At 38.3% G+C, this 15,191-nt stretch overlaps 1 protein-coding gene across 4 annotated transcripts in view; it reads left to right on the top strand.

Annotated features, from left to right (window-relative positions):
• Nucleotides 1-15,191, top strand: part of LOC139752072 (hydroxyacyl-coenzyme A dehydrogenase, mitochondrial-like) — a 98,308-nt gene that overhangs the window by 29,250 nt on the left and 53,867 nt on the right. Inside the window, exons 1-3 of one of the 4 annotated variants that reach the window (XM_071667914.1) lie at nt 2,599-3,342; nt 6,374-6,646; nt 13,572-13,709. In XM_071667914.1, the coding sequence (XP_071524015.1) occupies nt 3,226-3,342; nt 6,374-6,646; nt 13,572-13,709 (528 nt within the window). In that variant the 5' untranslated portion in view covers nt 2,599-3,225. Of the gene's footprint in view, nt 1-2,598; nt 3,343-3,876; nt 3,943-6,373; nt 6,647-13,571; nt 13,710-15,191 lie in introns of those variants that run through there. The other 3 variants (XM_071667912.1, XM_071667915.1, XM_071667916.1) reach the window with 3 other exon arrangements.

Consider the following 15,191-nt stretch of genomic DNA (forward strand, 5'->3'; position numbering starts at 1 on the left):
TAAAAATGAATATAAAAATATATATATATATATATGTATATATATATATATATATATATATATATATATATATATATATATATATATATATATAACTTCGAATACTATGTACTCGAATACCCTTCGTCTCACGTTCGTGAGCAACGGGGTCTACACCGGTCATTTCCCAACAATATATATAAAATATAATATATATATATATATATATATATATATATATATATATATATATATATATATATAAATTTGTTATGGACTATTGGGTTTTCTGTTATCTGTCTTTCCCGTATATTTCCATGTAAACACGTATTTGGGTTTGCGTAACATCTTGGGATATTTTGGAATGGAGTTCAATGAACAAACATCTAGTTTTGATTAGGCCTGGAGATCTTAGCACCGAGCCTACGATATGATGCAAAGCTTAGGAATGTGATGAACCAGCCTTATAAAACTCCCTCTTCCTCCCCCCTCCTTCCATATATGCCAAAATTTCACAGCATTTAATTTAGTTTAACCAGGTAGAAAGGCCACCATATAAACATCAGTTCCATTACTTTATTCATTCCTGGAAGACAAGAGTGTATGTATTTCCCCCTAAATGTACCAACTTTTTTAAAGTGTGAAGAATTAGATTCGGTTATATCATTTCCTTCAGTGCAAAGTAAACTCCAATTTCCATAGATTCAGTCGTCCAATGTGTAAGCTTCAACTTCTTTAATGTAATTAGATGCTCATGCCAGCATGTTATGAACATCAAATTTAAGAAGATTAGTGATCTAACCAGAAGGGGAGGAAGGAGTATTGTGCTGTACTGGTTAGAACAGGATAGTCTCTTTTTTCCTACATTTGATGTACCGGTTAGAACAGGATGGTCTCTTTTTTTCCTACCTTAAAAGTAAGGGAAAGATGTCCATGTTCAAAGTAGATGGATCATGAAAGGAGGAGGGTCTTACCGAGATGGAACTCTGGTGTTTGTCTGGGGGTTCTAGGTCCTCTTCCTATTGCTTCTCAGCCTTTTGGTTATGATCATTGTGTAGTATCTGTTCATATCAGCTGTCCTTACCCCACTCCATTCCCTGTGGGATCCGCAGGCAACTAACTTCCCAGTGGTGATCCATTGGGGCCCAGAACCTCTAGTAATCTTAAGAATAAAGAAAAAATTATTTGGTTTTCTGATCTTATATGATGAGGGTAACTTATACGACATTTTAGGTCCGAATAAGAGTCCAGTTCCATTCTCCTGGGATGTGTCTGTGAAACAAACTTTTATTTTATTATTTAGACAGTCTAGAAAATGGCTATTATTACTTTGAAACTTTGCTTTTGTGATCAGAACAATGATATTTTGAAATTTACCTATTTTTCAGAAAATTCCAGATAAATTCAGTGCTGAGTAGCTGACATAGAACTTTGTATAAATAGTAGTTAGATGGGAAGGAAGACGTTGTAGATCCAGATTACAGTTCACAGTTGCAGCTGAGGAAACCCACTCAAGAAGACCTCATCAACCTGATCAGAAATCTTGATCTTACATAGTCCAGTGCCGAGCTTTAGACGTCTAGGCTCAAGCAGTGGAACCTGTTGGATGAAAGTGTGCAAATCGCAGATCAGAGGAAGCGTCATCTTCACCCGTCATGTTGGGCTCTGCTTCTGCCACAGTGCAAGCAATTTGCTCCAGGCAATTGGAATCAACTTTAATCCGGAGTGGAGCTTTAGTCGTGTTGGTCCATAACGGGAACAAATAATCGTTTCTTCCCCTGGCTCACTCTCGGTGCACCTTGAAGAAAACAGTGCCAAGCCTTAATGATTGAAATAGGTTAATTTTGGACTTTCTTAGTTTGATAGCAAAGTTACCACATTTTGGAAACATTTATTCGACAAATGGGAGATGAAACCTCATTTTCGTAATATATGCATCATCTTAAATGTTATGAATATCCAATGAAAAGAAAAATACGTTATCCTAGTTGGTACTTTGTACCCAGACTAAAGAGCGAAGGGCAAGGTGCCAGCGTGGGCAGTGTTACCACCTCTTTGCGTTTTCCTTAAGATCGTGGGATTTTGGGTACAGCCTTTGGAATCTAGGCGTTTTTTTTTTTTGAGCAACATGACCATGAACGTGGGATTTTCGAAACTTTTTACTTTAATAGATGTTAACGTTGTATGTTATGAAATTCCATTTTTAGTTTGGCTTACACTTTTTTTTTTTTAGTCGGTTATTCATCCATGTAACATTTGCTAAATCACCTTCGAGACCACAAGCACGTACGTTCATGGATAATGGTAATGTCCGAGACCGAATGTCGACATGGTATATTATCCCATTGTCCCTTCCCCGATCACCTTATATGGTTCTCAGGTTTGGCTGGTGGACTGATGTTCACTTCCATCTAAGACACTTGTTGAGACAGTAACATACAATGAGTTTCCATGCGTCACATGGTAAAATTGTCAGAATTTTTGTGGGATTAGGACTGCTTTATTATGAAAACAATAAGTGCATCTGTGAATTCTGGACCTGGGTGGAGTTTCTTGATCTAAAAAAAAAAATATACACCAACAGGCATTCAACCAGGAATGGATGAAAAAGCCCAGAGTTGAAGGATTAGGTGAATGTGGAAGTGAATGATTAGTATGCTATACTTATAGTGTTCGTTAGTGTAAATGTAAAAACTGTAACTAATCAACACTGATGACAGAACTTCGTCAAAGCACGAGGAAAGCTATGCGGTCAAGTAAAGCTTTGTCAGTATCACACAGTGTATCTCATTCAAGTGAACCATTTGATGGGAACACTGAAGAAATCCCCGATAGTGAAATCGCACGTAATTTGAAAATGAAAAGAACTGAGGCGTCATATTTGTTGCAAGACGGTATTGCTTAGAAAGAAAAAGGCATTTAGAAGCAAACATATGCAAAGAAACTGTTATTCGCTTATCATAGGTGAATGTAGTGATACATCCGTGCTGGTACGGTATCACAAGGAAAGTAATTGTAAGGTTAAGTGCGCAATTAGATAATCTAGGTATTTTATGGTTCATCATGGCTTCTAGCCGTAAATAATTTTTTTTGTATCAAGTATGCAATTTGACAATAGATACATCTTATTTTTTTATAAGCCACTTTTGGGGATTATTACTTTTTGGTAACTGAACCTTATCCTCGTGACATGTAGCTGGCAACAGTGGAGCAGCTCCCGTCGTCAAGTCGGCTTATACTCTCGATATGGTTTTTTACAGTTTTCTGACTACAAGGTCGCTTTCTTTGTCATCTGCAATGGCGTCTAAAATAAAGCATGTGACTGTAATCGGCAGTGGGCTGATGGGTTCTGGCATCGCTCAGGTAATTAATTTTCTAATTTTGTTGTAGCTTATTCGTGTTGAGCCGCCGGGTCGGCTAATCCCATTCCAGTAACTAGCTTGAATCAGGATGCATTTTCCTAATTATTCCCTGTGGATACTCATGCTATGGATGCATGATTAATAAAATATTCCATTTCAGGTTGCATATTTCTCTGTCATCAATGCCTTATGAGAAGGATCTGGTTATCAGTGATTACGGTACATCATGGAAACTATAATTAGACACTCATTGAACGTAAAATAGATATGTAAAGTGAGTCATGGACTCTCTGCTTTATATCTGCTAAGACTTCTTGCATATTTTGGGCCAGACGCACCTCATTTTTCAAAGATACCGTGGCTCTGATAAGACCTGCCTAGAATCTGTAGCACACAGATAAGAGCAGATTATCAGCTTAGGTACGCTTTGAAACTGGGTTTTGATAGTTATTTTATTTTAGAAATGGATGTTTTTTAAGAGAACTGAATTAAAGCTGCAGAACCTGATTTGGAACATTATTTTCCATTTGCAGTTTCTGATGAGGCGAAAATGGTGAAAGTTATGAATATTGGGCAAAATTTGGAGTTTATTAATGGAAAAGTATGTAGAATCTAAAGATATTTTGAAATCATGTTCACTCTTGGAATAAGCTTTGGATATGAAGTGATTTTCTTTTGCAGTGCTAGTGTTGTGTTCAGAAATTACAGTGAATTGCAGATTAACTTGTTTTACTGGTGTGTTAAATAAGCTGACAAGAGTGTGGGTTGGGTATATCAGGGAAACTTTGGGTTTCATTAATATCAGTGTAAGCAGTACACCTGTATCCCTAAACTCCAAGCTTTTGCTGAAATTCTAAATGATTGCCATGATGTTGGCGAGGTACGCCTGTAATGTTGCATGAGATTAAGTAGTAAGTTTTATATTTCAGTAGCTTTTTTTCTTGCTAAGTGGTAACATTAAGTGGTTTTTATACTGAATAGTTACTATTTGGTAAGCATGTCAATTTTTTCTAGCTGATTTTGAAATGTGAAGGCTGTATTCAAGGCACCCATCTTTTCTCCTTGAGGATGGACACATTTGTAGCCAACAGCCTCTCATTGTGGGTCATGCTTTTTATTTCATGTACCATCTTTATTGCCCTTCTGTGGGTTCTTAGAATTAAATGTTTGTTCTCTTTGAGTTGTGATAAACAGACTTGAGAAACAATCCTGTTTTGGCTTGATATACATTTGGTAAATATACCAAATATTTTCCTATCCATGTGTGTGGATGTGATTCAAACTTATGCCAACACTCAGTTTGCTTCATTTATAGTGCTCCTGATGTTGAGCTATGACTATAGGATAGGCACAGTGTTGCTTCCAAGTTATGGATTTCTGGAGCATATTTTCTTTTAGGTAATGATTGCAACAGGACCTTCCTTTGCATTCCTACCTCTTTACTTTGTAATTGGATGAAATTTTGTCTGCCATATATCAGACCAACTTTAACATTTATTATCTTTTGTGTGTTAGGCAAGTGGTATTCATACAGTACCAAGAAAAACCGTGCAGTAGGCCACTGGTTATCCCAGTCCATTTCAAGAATATTCCTCAGACCTATGTTTTATACCCCTTCTCATTAAGGTATTATATCCAGTAAAGGAATATAGCCCTTACTCTTGCCTGTAGATCTAGCTTCATCATTAACTTTTGCTCTGAAAGCATGTCAAAACCTTTTTGGTAGTCCAGAAATAGACAATTTTCCCCTGCATCTCTTTGATCCAAGACAGCTTACCCCATCACAGAAGTTTTTAGGAGATGCAATGCATTACCTTTCCTTGAATTGATATCATCATCTATTTGCTTTCTTGTTATGTTTACCATTGTTTAACAAACGACATTTAGGATTATGGGTCTATAGATCAGCACAATTTCCTTATGGCATTCACCCTCTCATCCACCTTTGGATTTGCTCATCACCAACTTCAAGTGACCTGTTGAACAAAATTTCAAGTAGCTTATCAAGTGCCTCCATGAATTCCTTCAGCACATATGGCAAACTTCATCAGGCCTTACATGGTTCACTAGTTTACCATGTTTTAACAGGCTAGTTCAATACCTTTCAAGGCATATTCCCCATTTCATCATGCTGACATTTGGTTAGTAGTATCCTCCAAAGTGAAAATACCTTAAAAGTATTATTCAGTTCACATTTTTCTCAGAAGTTTTCTCCTCTGAATCCTTTATCATGAGTCATTGTTTTTATTTGATAATTTGCATTTAATGAATTTATGGAAAGGTTTTGACTGTTCCAACATTCTTTTCAAAGTTTCTCTGCTTAATCCTTTTTATCTTTCAGTAATAATTTTTGTTATACCTTTTGATTGCCAGCTGTCTATCTATATCTCTGATGTCTGTTCCTACTGGAACTCCCTCAAAGGGGGTGGCCACAGCAGTAGAGTCTCCATAACTGGATACAGCATTGTTTATATCACCTGTACGGTACTTTCTGAAAATCTTTAATTTTTTGGCATTCTTCATTGTCACCCTTTTTTTCCTTTAGTTGCATCCTATTATACCGATTTTGATTCCACTGTAGGTTTTTAAATGTGAGTCAGCTTGTCTATCAGTTTTTGAACCCATATTTGCTTGTTATGTATTTTATACTGGAAAGTTTCTGTTATTATGGAACCAGCAGTACTTTCATATCGCAGAATACCACATTCATGAAAATTGACTGTTTTACATTTGTCATTGAATGTGGTTCTTTAACTTTTTCCTATAAGAATATGTAAGTTGGAAATGTGAAAGATAATTGTACCCTGTTGAATGTTTGGTGAATATACAGTATGATTGATAAAAGGGTGTATGTTGGCATTGATTTTATTATTCCAGGAACCCATGTGAGTCAGTATAAGTTCAGAATAGATTATACAATACATTACTTGGAAGTTACATTGAGTAGAATTTACTATGTCTATTATGTAGTTTGAGTATTTACAAAAATACTGTATATAAGTTTATAAACAAAGAATCTCTTTTCTCATCAGGTGGCAGCCCAGACTGGGCATACAGTAACAATGGTTGATGTAGATGTTGTTGCTGTAGATAAGGCACAAAAGAGAATAGAGAACTCTGTTCAGCGTGTAGCTAAGAAAAAGTATGGAGATGAAGAAGAAGCGAGCAAGTTCATTTCAGATACTCTTGGTCGAATTACCACATCAGTAGATGCTGTGACAGCCGTAGGCTCTACAGATTTAGTAGTGGAAGCCATAGTAGAAAATTTAGAGGTGAAGAAGAAGCTCTTTTCTGAATTGGATAAGGTAAGCATGTACTTTGTATTGATTGAATTTTCATTAAGATTATTTGTGTCTTCATTTGGAAATGTGTTTGCTTGTATTCTTCATCTACACAGTCATGTAGGGTCAAAACTGATGAATTGTACAGGTCTTTTATGGTGTAACATGCTACATTATAACAATAAAATGCAGTACCTCAGTAGACTGCAGAATTTATTCCTTTCAGCTTCTTTATTTGTATTTATATATTTATATTTATTATACATAAATGCAATTTCCCGCATCAGCAAGATGGCACATGGAAACAAACAAACAACCCATCCACTCACACACACACACACACACACACACACACACACACACACACACATATATATATATATATATATATATATATATATATATATATATATATATATATATATATATGTATATATATATATATATATATATGTATATATATATTTTTTTTTTTGCTGTCTCCCGCGTTTGCGAGGTAGCGCAAAGAAACAGACGAAAGAAATGGCCCAACCCACCCCCATACACATGTATATACATACATCCACACACGCAAATATACATACCTACACAGCTTTCCATGGTTTACCCCAGACGCTTCACATGCCTTGATTCAATCCACTGACAGCACGTCAACCCCGGTATACCACATCGCTCCAATTCACTCTATTCCTTGCCCTCCTTTCACCCTCCTGCATGTTTAGGCCCCGATCACACAAAATCTTTTTCACTCCATCTTTCCACCTCCAATTTGGTCTCCCTCTTCTCCTCGTTTCCTCCACCTCCGACACATATATCCTCTTGGTCAATCTTTCCTCACTCATTCTCTCCATGTGCCCAAACCATTTCAAAACACCCTCTTCTGCTCTCTCAACCACGCTCTTTTTATTTCCACACATCTCTCTTACCCTTACGTTACTTACTCGATCAAACCACCTCACACCACACATTGTCCTCAAACATCTCATTTCCAGCACATCCATCCTCCTGCGCACAACTCTATCCATAGCCCACGCCTCGCAACCATACAACATTGTTGGAACCACTATTCCTTCAAACATACCCATTTTTGCTTTCCGAGATAATGTTCTCGACCTCCACCCATTCTTCAAGGCTCCCAGAATTTTCGCCCCCTCCCCCACCCTATGATCCACTTCCGCTTCCATGGTTCCATCCGCTGCCAGATCCACTCCCAGATATCTAAAACACTTTACTTCCTCCAGTTTTTCTCCATTCAAACTTACCTCCCAATTGACTTGACCCTCAACCCTACTGTACCTAATAACCTTGCTCTTATTCACATTTACTCTTAACTTTCTTCTTTCACACACTTTACCAAACTCAGTCACCAGCTTCTGCAGTTTCTCACATGAATCAGCCACCAGCGCTGTATCATCAGCGAACAACATATATATATATATATATATATATGATGATAGAGTGGCAGATATAGGGTGTTTTGGTCGAGGTGGTGTGCAAAGTGAGAGGGTTAGGGAAAATGATTTGGTAAACAGAGAAGAGGTAGTAAAAGCTTTGCGGAAGATGAAAGCCGGCAAGGCAGAAGGTTTGGATGGTATTGCAGTGGAATTTATTAAAAAAGGGGGTGACTGTATTGTTGACTGGTTGGTAAGGTTATTTAATGTATGTATGACTCAAGGTGAGGTGCCTGAGGATTGGCGGAATGCGTGCATAGTGCCATTGTACAAAGGCAAAGGGGATAAGAGTGAGTGCTCAAATTACAGAGGTATAAGTTTGTTGAGTATTCCTGGTAAATTATATGGGAGGGTATTGATTGAGAGGGTGAAAGCATGTACAGAGCATCAGATTGGGGAAGAGCAGTGTGGTTTCAGAAGTGGTAGAGGATGTGTGGATCAGGTGTTTGCTTTGAAGAATGTATGTGAGAAATACTTAGAAAAGCAAATGGATTTGTATGTAGCATTTATGGATCTGGAGAAGGCATATGATAGAGTTGATAGAGATGCTCTGTGGAAGGTGTTAAGAATATATGGTGTGGGAGGCAAGTTGTTAGAAGCAGTGAAAAGTTTTTATCGAGGATGTAAGGCATGTGTACGTGTAGGAAGAGAGGAAAGTGATTGGTTCTCAGTGAATGTAGGTTTGCGGCAGGGGTGTGTGATGTCTCCATGGTTGTTTGATTTGTTTATGGATGGGGTTGTTAGGGAGGTGAATGCAAGAGTTTTGGAAAGAGGGGCAAGTATGAAGTCTGTTGGGGTTGAGAGAGCTTGGGAAGTGAGTCAGTTGTTGTTCGCTGATGATACAACGCTGGTGGCTGATTCATGTGAGAAACTGCAGAAGCTGGTGACTGAGTTTGGTAAAGTGTGTGAAAGAAGAAAGTTGAGTAAATGTGAATAAGAGCAAGGTTATTAGGTACAGTAGGGTTGAGGGTCAAGTCAATTGGGAGGTGAGTTTGAATGGAGAAAAACTTTAGGAAGTGAAGTGTTTTAGATATCTGGGAGTGGATCTGGCAGCGGATGGAACCATGGAAGCGGAAGTGGATCATAGGGTGGGGGAGGGGGCGAAAATTCTGGGAGCCTTGAAGAATGTGTTGAAGTCGAGAACATTATCTTGGAAAGCAAAAATGGGTATGTTTGAAGGAATAGTGGTTCCAACAATGTTGTATGGTTGCGAGGCGTGGGCTATGGATAGAGTTGTGTGCAGGAGGATGGATGTGCTGGAAATGAGATGTTTGAGGACATTGTGTGGTGTGAGGTGGTTTGATCGAGTAAGTAACGTGAGGGTAAGAGAGATGTGTGGAAATAAAAAGAGCGTGGTTGAGAGAGCAGAAGAGGGTGTTTTGAAATGGTTTGGTCACATGGAGAGAATGAGTGAGGAAAGATTGACCAAGAGGATATATGTGTCGGAGGTGGAGGGAACGAGGAGAAGAGGGAGACCAAATTGGAGGTGGAAAGATGGAGTGAAAAAGATTTTGTGTGATCGGGGCCTGAACATGCAGGAGGGTGAAAGAAGGGCAAAGAATAGAGTGAATTGGAGCGATGTGGTATACCGGGGTTGACGTGCTGTCAGTGGATTGAATCAAGGCATGTGTATGGGGGTGGGTTGTGCCATTTCTTTCGTCTGTTTCCTTGCGCTACCTCGCAAACGCGGGAGACAGCAAAAAAAAAAAAAAAAAAAAAAAAAAATATATTATACTTTGTAGCTGTCTCCTGCATTAACGAGGTAGCACAAGGAAACAGACGAAGGAATGGCCCAACCCACCCACATACACATGTGTATACATACATGTCCACACATGCACATATACATACCTATATATCTCAATGTGTGCATATATATATATATACACACAGAGACATATACACATGTACATAATTCATACTGTCTGCCCCTATTCATTCCCGTTGCCACCCCGCCACATGAAATGACAACTCGCCTCCCCCTGCATGTGCATGAAGTACCACTAGGAAAAGACAACAAAGGCCACATTCATTCACACTCAGTCTCTAGCTATCATATGTAATGCACCGAAACCACAGCTCCCTTTCCACATCCAGGCCCCACGAAACTTTCCATGGTTTACCCCAGACGCTTGACATGCCCTGATTCAATCCATTGACAGGGCATTGATTGAGAGGGTCAAGGCATGTACAGAGCATCAGATTGGGGAAGAGCAGTGTGGTTTCAGAAGTGGTAGAGGATGTGTGGATCAGGTGTTTGCTTTGAAGAATGTATATGAGAAATACTTAGAAAAACAGATGGATTTGTATGTAGCATTTATGGATCTGGAGAAGGCATATGATAGAGTTGATTGAGATGCTCTGTGGAAGGTGTTAAGAGTATATGGTGTGGGAGGTAAGTTGTTAGAAGCAGTGAAAAGTTTTTATCGAGGATGTAAGGCATGTGTACGAGTAGGAAGAGAGAAAAGTGATTGGTTCCCAGTGCATGTCAGTTTGCAACAGGGGTGCGTGATGTCTAAATGGTACTTTAATTTGTTTATGGATAGGGTTGTTAGTGAGGTGAATGCAAGAGTTTTGGAGAGAGGGGGAAGTATGCAGTCTGTTGTGGATGAGAGAGCTTGGGAAGTGAGTCAGTTGTTGTTCGCTGATGATACAACGCTGATGGCTGATTCGGTTGAGGAATTGCAGAAGTTGGTGACTGAGTTTGGTAAAGTGTGTGAAAGAAGAAAGCTGAGAGTAAATGTGAAAAAGAGCAAGGTTATTAGGTTCAGTAGGGTTGAGGGTCAAGTCAATTGGGAGGTAAGATTGAATGGAGAAAAACTGGAGGAAGTGAAGTGTTTTAGATATCAGGGTGTGGATTTGGCAGCAGATGTAACCATGGAAGTGGAAGTAAGTCACAGGGTGGGGGAGGGGGTGAAGGTTCTGGGAGTGTTGAAGAATGTGTGGAAGGCGAGAACGTTATCTCTGAGAGCAAGAATAGATATGTTTGAAGGAATAGCGGTTCCAACAATGTTATATTGTTGCGAGGCATGGGCTATGGATAGAGTTGTACGTAGGAGGGTGGATGTGCTGGAAATGAGATGTTTGAGGACAATATATGGTGTGAGGTGGTTTGATCGAGTAAGTAATGAAAGAGTAACAGAGATGTGTGGTAATAGAAAGAGTGTGGTTAAGAGAGCAGAAGAGGATGTATTGAAATATTGAAATGGTTTGGTCACATGGAGAGAATGAGTGAGGAAAGATTCACACTGTGGATATATGTGTCAGATGTGGAGGGAAGGAGAATTGGAAGACCAAATTGGAGGTGGAAGAATGGAGTGAAAAAGAATTTGAGCGATTGGGGCCTGAACATACAGGAGGGTGAAATGCGTGTAGGGAATAGAGTGAATTGGAACGATGTGGTGTACCAGGGTCAACGTGCTGTCAGTGGATTGAACCAGGGCATGTGAAGCGTCTGGGGCAAACCATGAAAAGTTCTGTGGGGCCTGGATGTGGAAAAGGAGCTATGGTTTCTGTGCATTACACATGACAGCTTAGAGACTGAGGGGGTTGATATTTCATGTGAGGCAGGGTGGCGGCGGGAATGGATGAAGGCAGCATATATGAATATGTACATGTGTATATATGTATATGTCTGTGTATGTATATGTTGAGATGTATAGGTATGTATATGCACTTGTGTGGGCATTTATGTATATAAATGTGTATGTGGGTGGGTTGGGCCACTCTTTCGTCTGTTTTCTTGCGCTGCCTCGCTAATAAGGGAGACAACGACAAAGTATAATAAATATTTATAAAAAAAATTATACAATAAATCATTTTCCAGAGAAGAAGAAAGTCTAAGGGTGGGCGACATGCTTAAGTCAGGTAGAACAAAGGGTGGCAGGTTTGGGAGGGAGTAAGTGGAAGTCAAATAAATGTTTTCTGGATAAGCTTCAACACTGGTTGCAAGTTGATGGACATTTAACAGTTCTCGAGGTTGCGGTGGGTGGACGTGGGAATGGAGTGGAGGATAGAAATGCGAAGAGTGTCCATCCAGCAAGTAGGCGATGTCATGTTGGAAAAGTTCGTTATTTACGCTGGTCATGACGTTGCATAAAAGAAATAATATAACTTTACATGTATAGCAGAGATGTTGTTTAGTGATTGAGGATGATAGAAAAAACAATGTATTGTTTTATTTAGCAATTACAGCTGGCCAACTGATATTTGTCATGGCACATGTGGCTTCTCTCCCCCAGTCCCTCACTCCATACCCACTCAGCTGAAGCTCAGTCACAACAAATTTATAAGCTATAATTTTTTTCTTTCTGAAATAGCGTAACATTTTACTATTATTTTTGGAAGCATCTAAAATGAGCGTGGCACTCTGTAAGTATGGGGTTATTAAAGTTTTGGCATCACAGGCAACAGCGTCTGCTAAAACTTCCCCCTTGATTTGCCAAAGGAAGTATATTGCTGGACAGCCAAATGCATTCATGTCTGTGAATCGTATAAAACTTAAAATATGGACTTATGAATTAATTTTGATTAAGATAAGTTATGCAAAGAGAAAGAAGACCTGCGAGAGGTGGAGATACCGCATATTTTGTCTGAAACCGCAGAATATTACATCACTACTTTGGGAAACTGTACATGCCAAAAACATATTTACAGTAGAAATCAGGGAACAGGCAGAACAAGAGATAGATTCAAATATACAGAATTCACTCCAAAGTTCCAAACTTGAGTGTCAGAAAATTTGTTGTATCTGAATCTGAGCTGATTCATTCGATCATGTGTCAGTTTTACTCTCACTACCAGACTCTTTATGTTTCATTTTCACTTCATCGTATGGGTGAAAAAATACATGGATATGCAGATAGAAAGTGAAGAATGAGAATTTTTCATATGTCTCTGTCTTCCGTCAACAAGCAAAGTAAACTTTGTGTCCTACTATCAATTGATGGAGAACAGAACAAGGCTCACACCCTTTGTTATCCTAGCTCAGTATTTAAAGAATGAATGCATGAGTTGAAAAAGAATTGCCTAAACTTTTTTCAATCCAAGTATTTTTGGGACAGTGAAGCAAGAGTAAAAAATGAATGCAGCATGAGTAAAAAAAACTGCCTAAACTTATTTCAATCTTAAGTATTTAGGGGACAGTGAAGCAAGAGGTTAGATAATTTGGATCCTAGATTTATAAGTTACTCATACAAATATTCTGGTAAATGAGCTGCCATTAAGTCAGGGATATCTATATGCAAATTTGATTAGTTGAGACTGCCAAGTGAAGGCTCTGCTAATGCTGTGAAATGTTCATGCAAAACATTATTAACCCTAGACAAATTTTGCCCTTGAGTATCCCTTTGTACTGCACTTGAAATTACTCATTGATTTGTCAGAGGGAGCATTAATCATAGGGAGTGGTAAATGATGTGGTAGAATTTTAGGATTCTGTATAATAATGTAATAGGTTTCTAAATGACAAGAAAACTCTAATAGCTATCTGATTACAGGCAGCACCTTCACACACCATGTTTGCTTCCAACACCTCATCTCTACCCATTGCTAAAATTGCTGAAGCCACCTCCCGGAAGGACCGCTTCGGGGGTCTTCACTTTTTCAACCCAGTGCCAGTGATGAAGCTGCTTGAGGTAAGTAAATAGCTAACTTTTATATCAAGTGGACATTTCTTTGCTTTTTGTATATACATATATTGTTCTAGCACGGCATTATGGTGACTACCTGTAATCACTGACTTTGCTGTAATCGAGGAAATTTTATCTCACAAAATTGAATGCATGAATTTTTTGTGCTTGATGATTTTTCTCAAAATATAATTGCATGCAGGATTTTTCCATTATCATGCTTTGGAGGTAGAATGTGTTTTGGTGCTCTCAAGCCTCTTTGTAGCTTGTTGATACTTGTTTTTACCCTCAGCAATTTAATTAAAGAATCTGCATGTCTTGTAGACTTTTGATGGAATATCAGGTAAGAGTAGCATGACAGAGTTCTTATTTTAAAAATCACAGGTAATAAGTATAGACTATGGAAGTTGAATATTAATGCATTCATTTTATCATGCCTGATGGTATTGGACTCTTTCTGCTCCAGGATAACCACTGTACCTTTCAGAAGGTCCCATATAACACCAGTACTCTTTGATAGAAATTTGTCCTAGGCCAATTTTAGATAGGTAGATAATATTTATCATGCTGTCTTGTCCAAGTGAGGAAACAAAGGAGGTTATGATTATCCTTGAGATCTGTGCAGTATCTGTGATGCTGAGATATTCCACATCACTGAAGTATTTTCTTCTCTTTAGTGTATTACATGCCTTGATTTTGTGATTATACAGCAATCACATTCGACACAACTCTTTAGTTTATTAAATGCCTGTATTTTATAATTATACAGCAATCACATTCGACACACACAGCTCCTTAGTTCATTACATGCCTTAACTTTATAATGATGCAGCAGTCACATTCGACACACACAAGAGCACTGTAATAGACAGCAGTTTGTTTATTGAGTTTTGCTGTTCAAGACCATCAGCACTTCAATTATGATGTGATCTTTATTAATTGTTTCTGTAAATGATATGCATGAGTTATGCTCTTTCCTCAAGAATTGTTAATTTTTTACGTTATTTTTTCTAATACATGAAATTTTGTTCATGTTTGATAGTACTACATGAAAGTTTCTCAGCACCCACTTTTTTTTTTTCTTTTTTTTACTTTAAATTTTTTCCTCAGATATGGTAGATTGAAAGTCCCGTGGGTATACATTTTTTTACCATTTCTCAATCATGCTGTTACTTATTGCAGTATAGCACCTGGAGCCCCATCATGAGGACAATTCATGAATCATGGTTTCAGTTTTGATAACTAGTTGGGTTTCGTTTATGATTAGCTCTTCTGCAAAATCATTTTAAGATTATAACAGTTCATAACAATTTATGACAAGCAAATGGATTTGTATGTAGCATTTATGGATCTGGAGAAAGCATATGATAGAGTTGATAGAGATGCTTTATGGAAGGTATTAAGAATATATGGTGTGCGAGGCAAGTTGTTAGAAGCAGTGAAAAGTTTTTATCGAGGATGTAAGGCATGTGTACGTGTAGGAAGAGA

Source organism: Panulirus ornatus, chromosome 12 (genome assembly GCF_036320965.1).
Source record: "Panulirus ornatus isolate Po-2019 chromosome 12, ASM3632096v1, whole genome shotgun sequence".
Classification (NCBI taxonomy): Eukaryota; Metazoa; Arthropoda; class Malacostraca; order Decapoda; family Palinuridae; genus Panulirus; species Panulirus ornatus.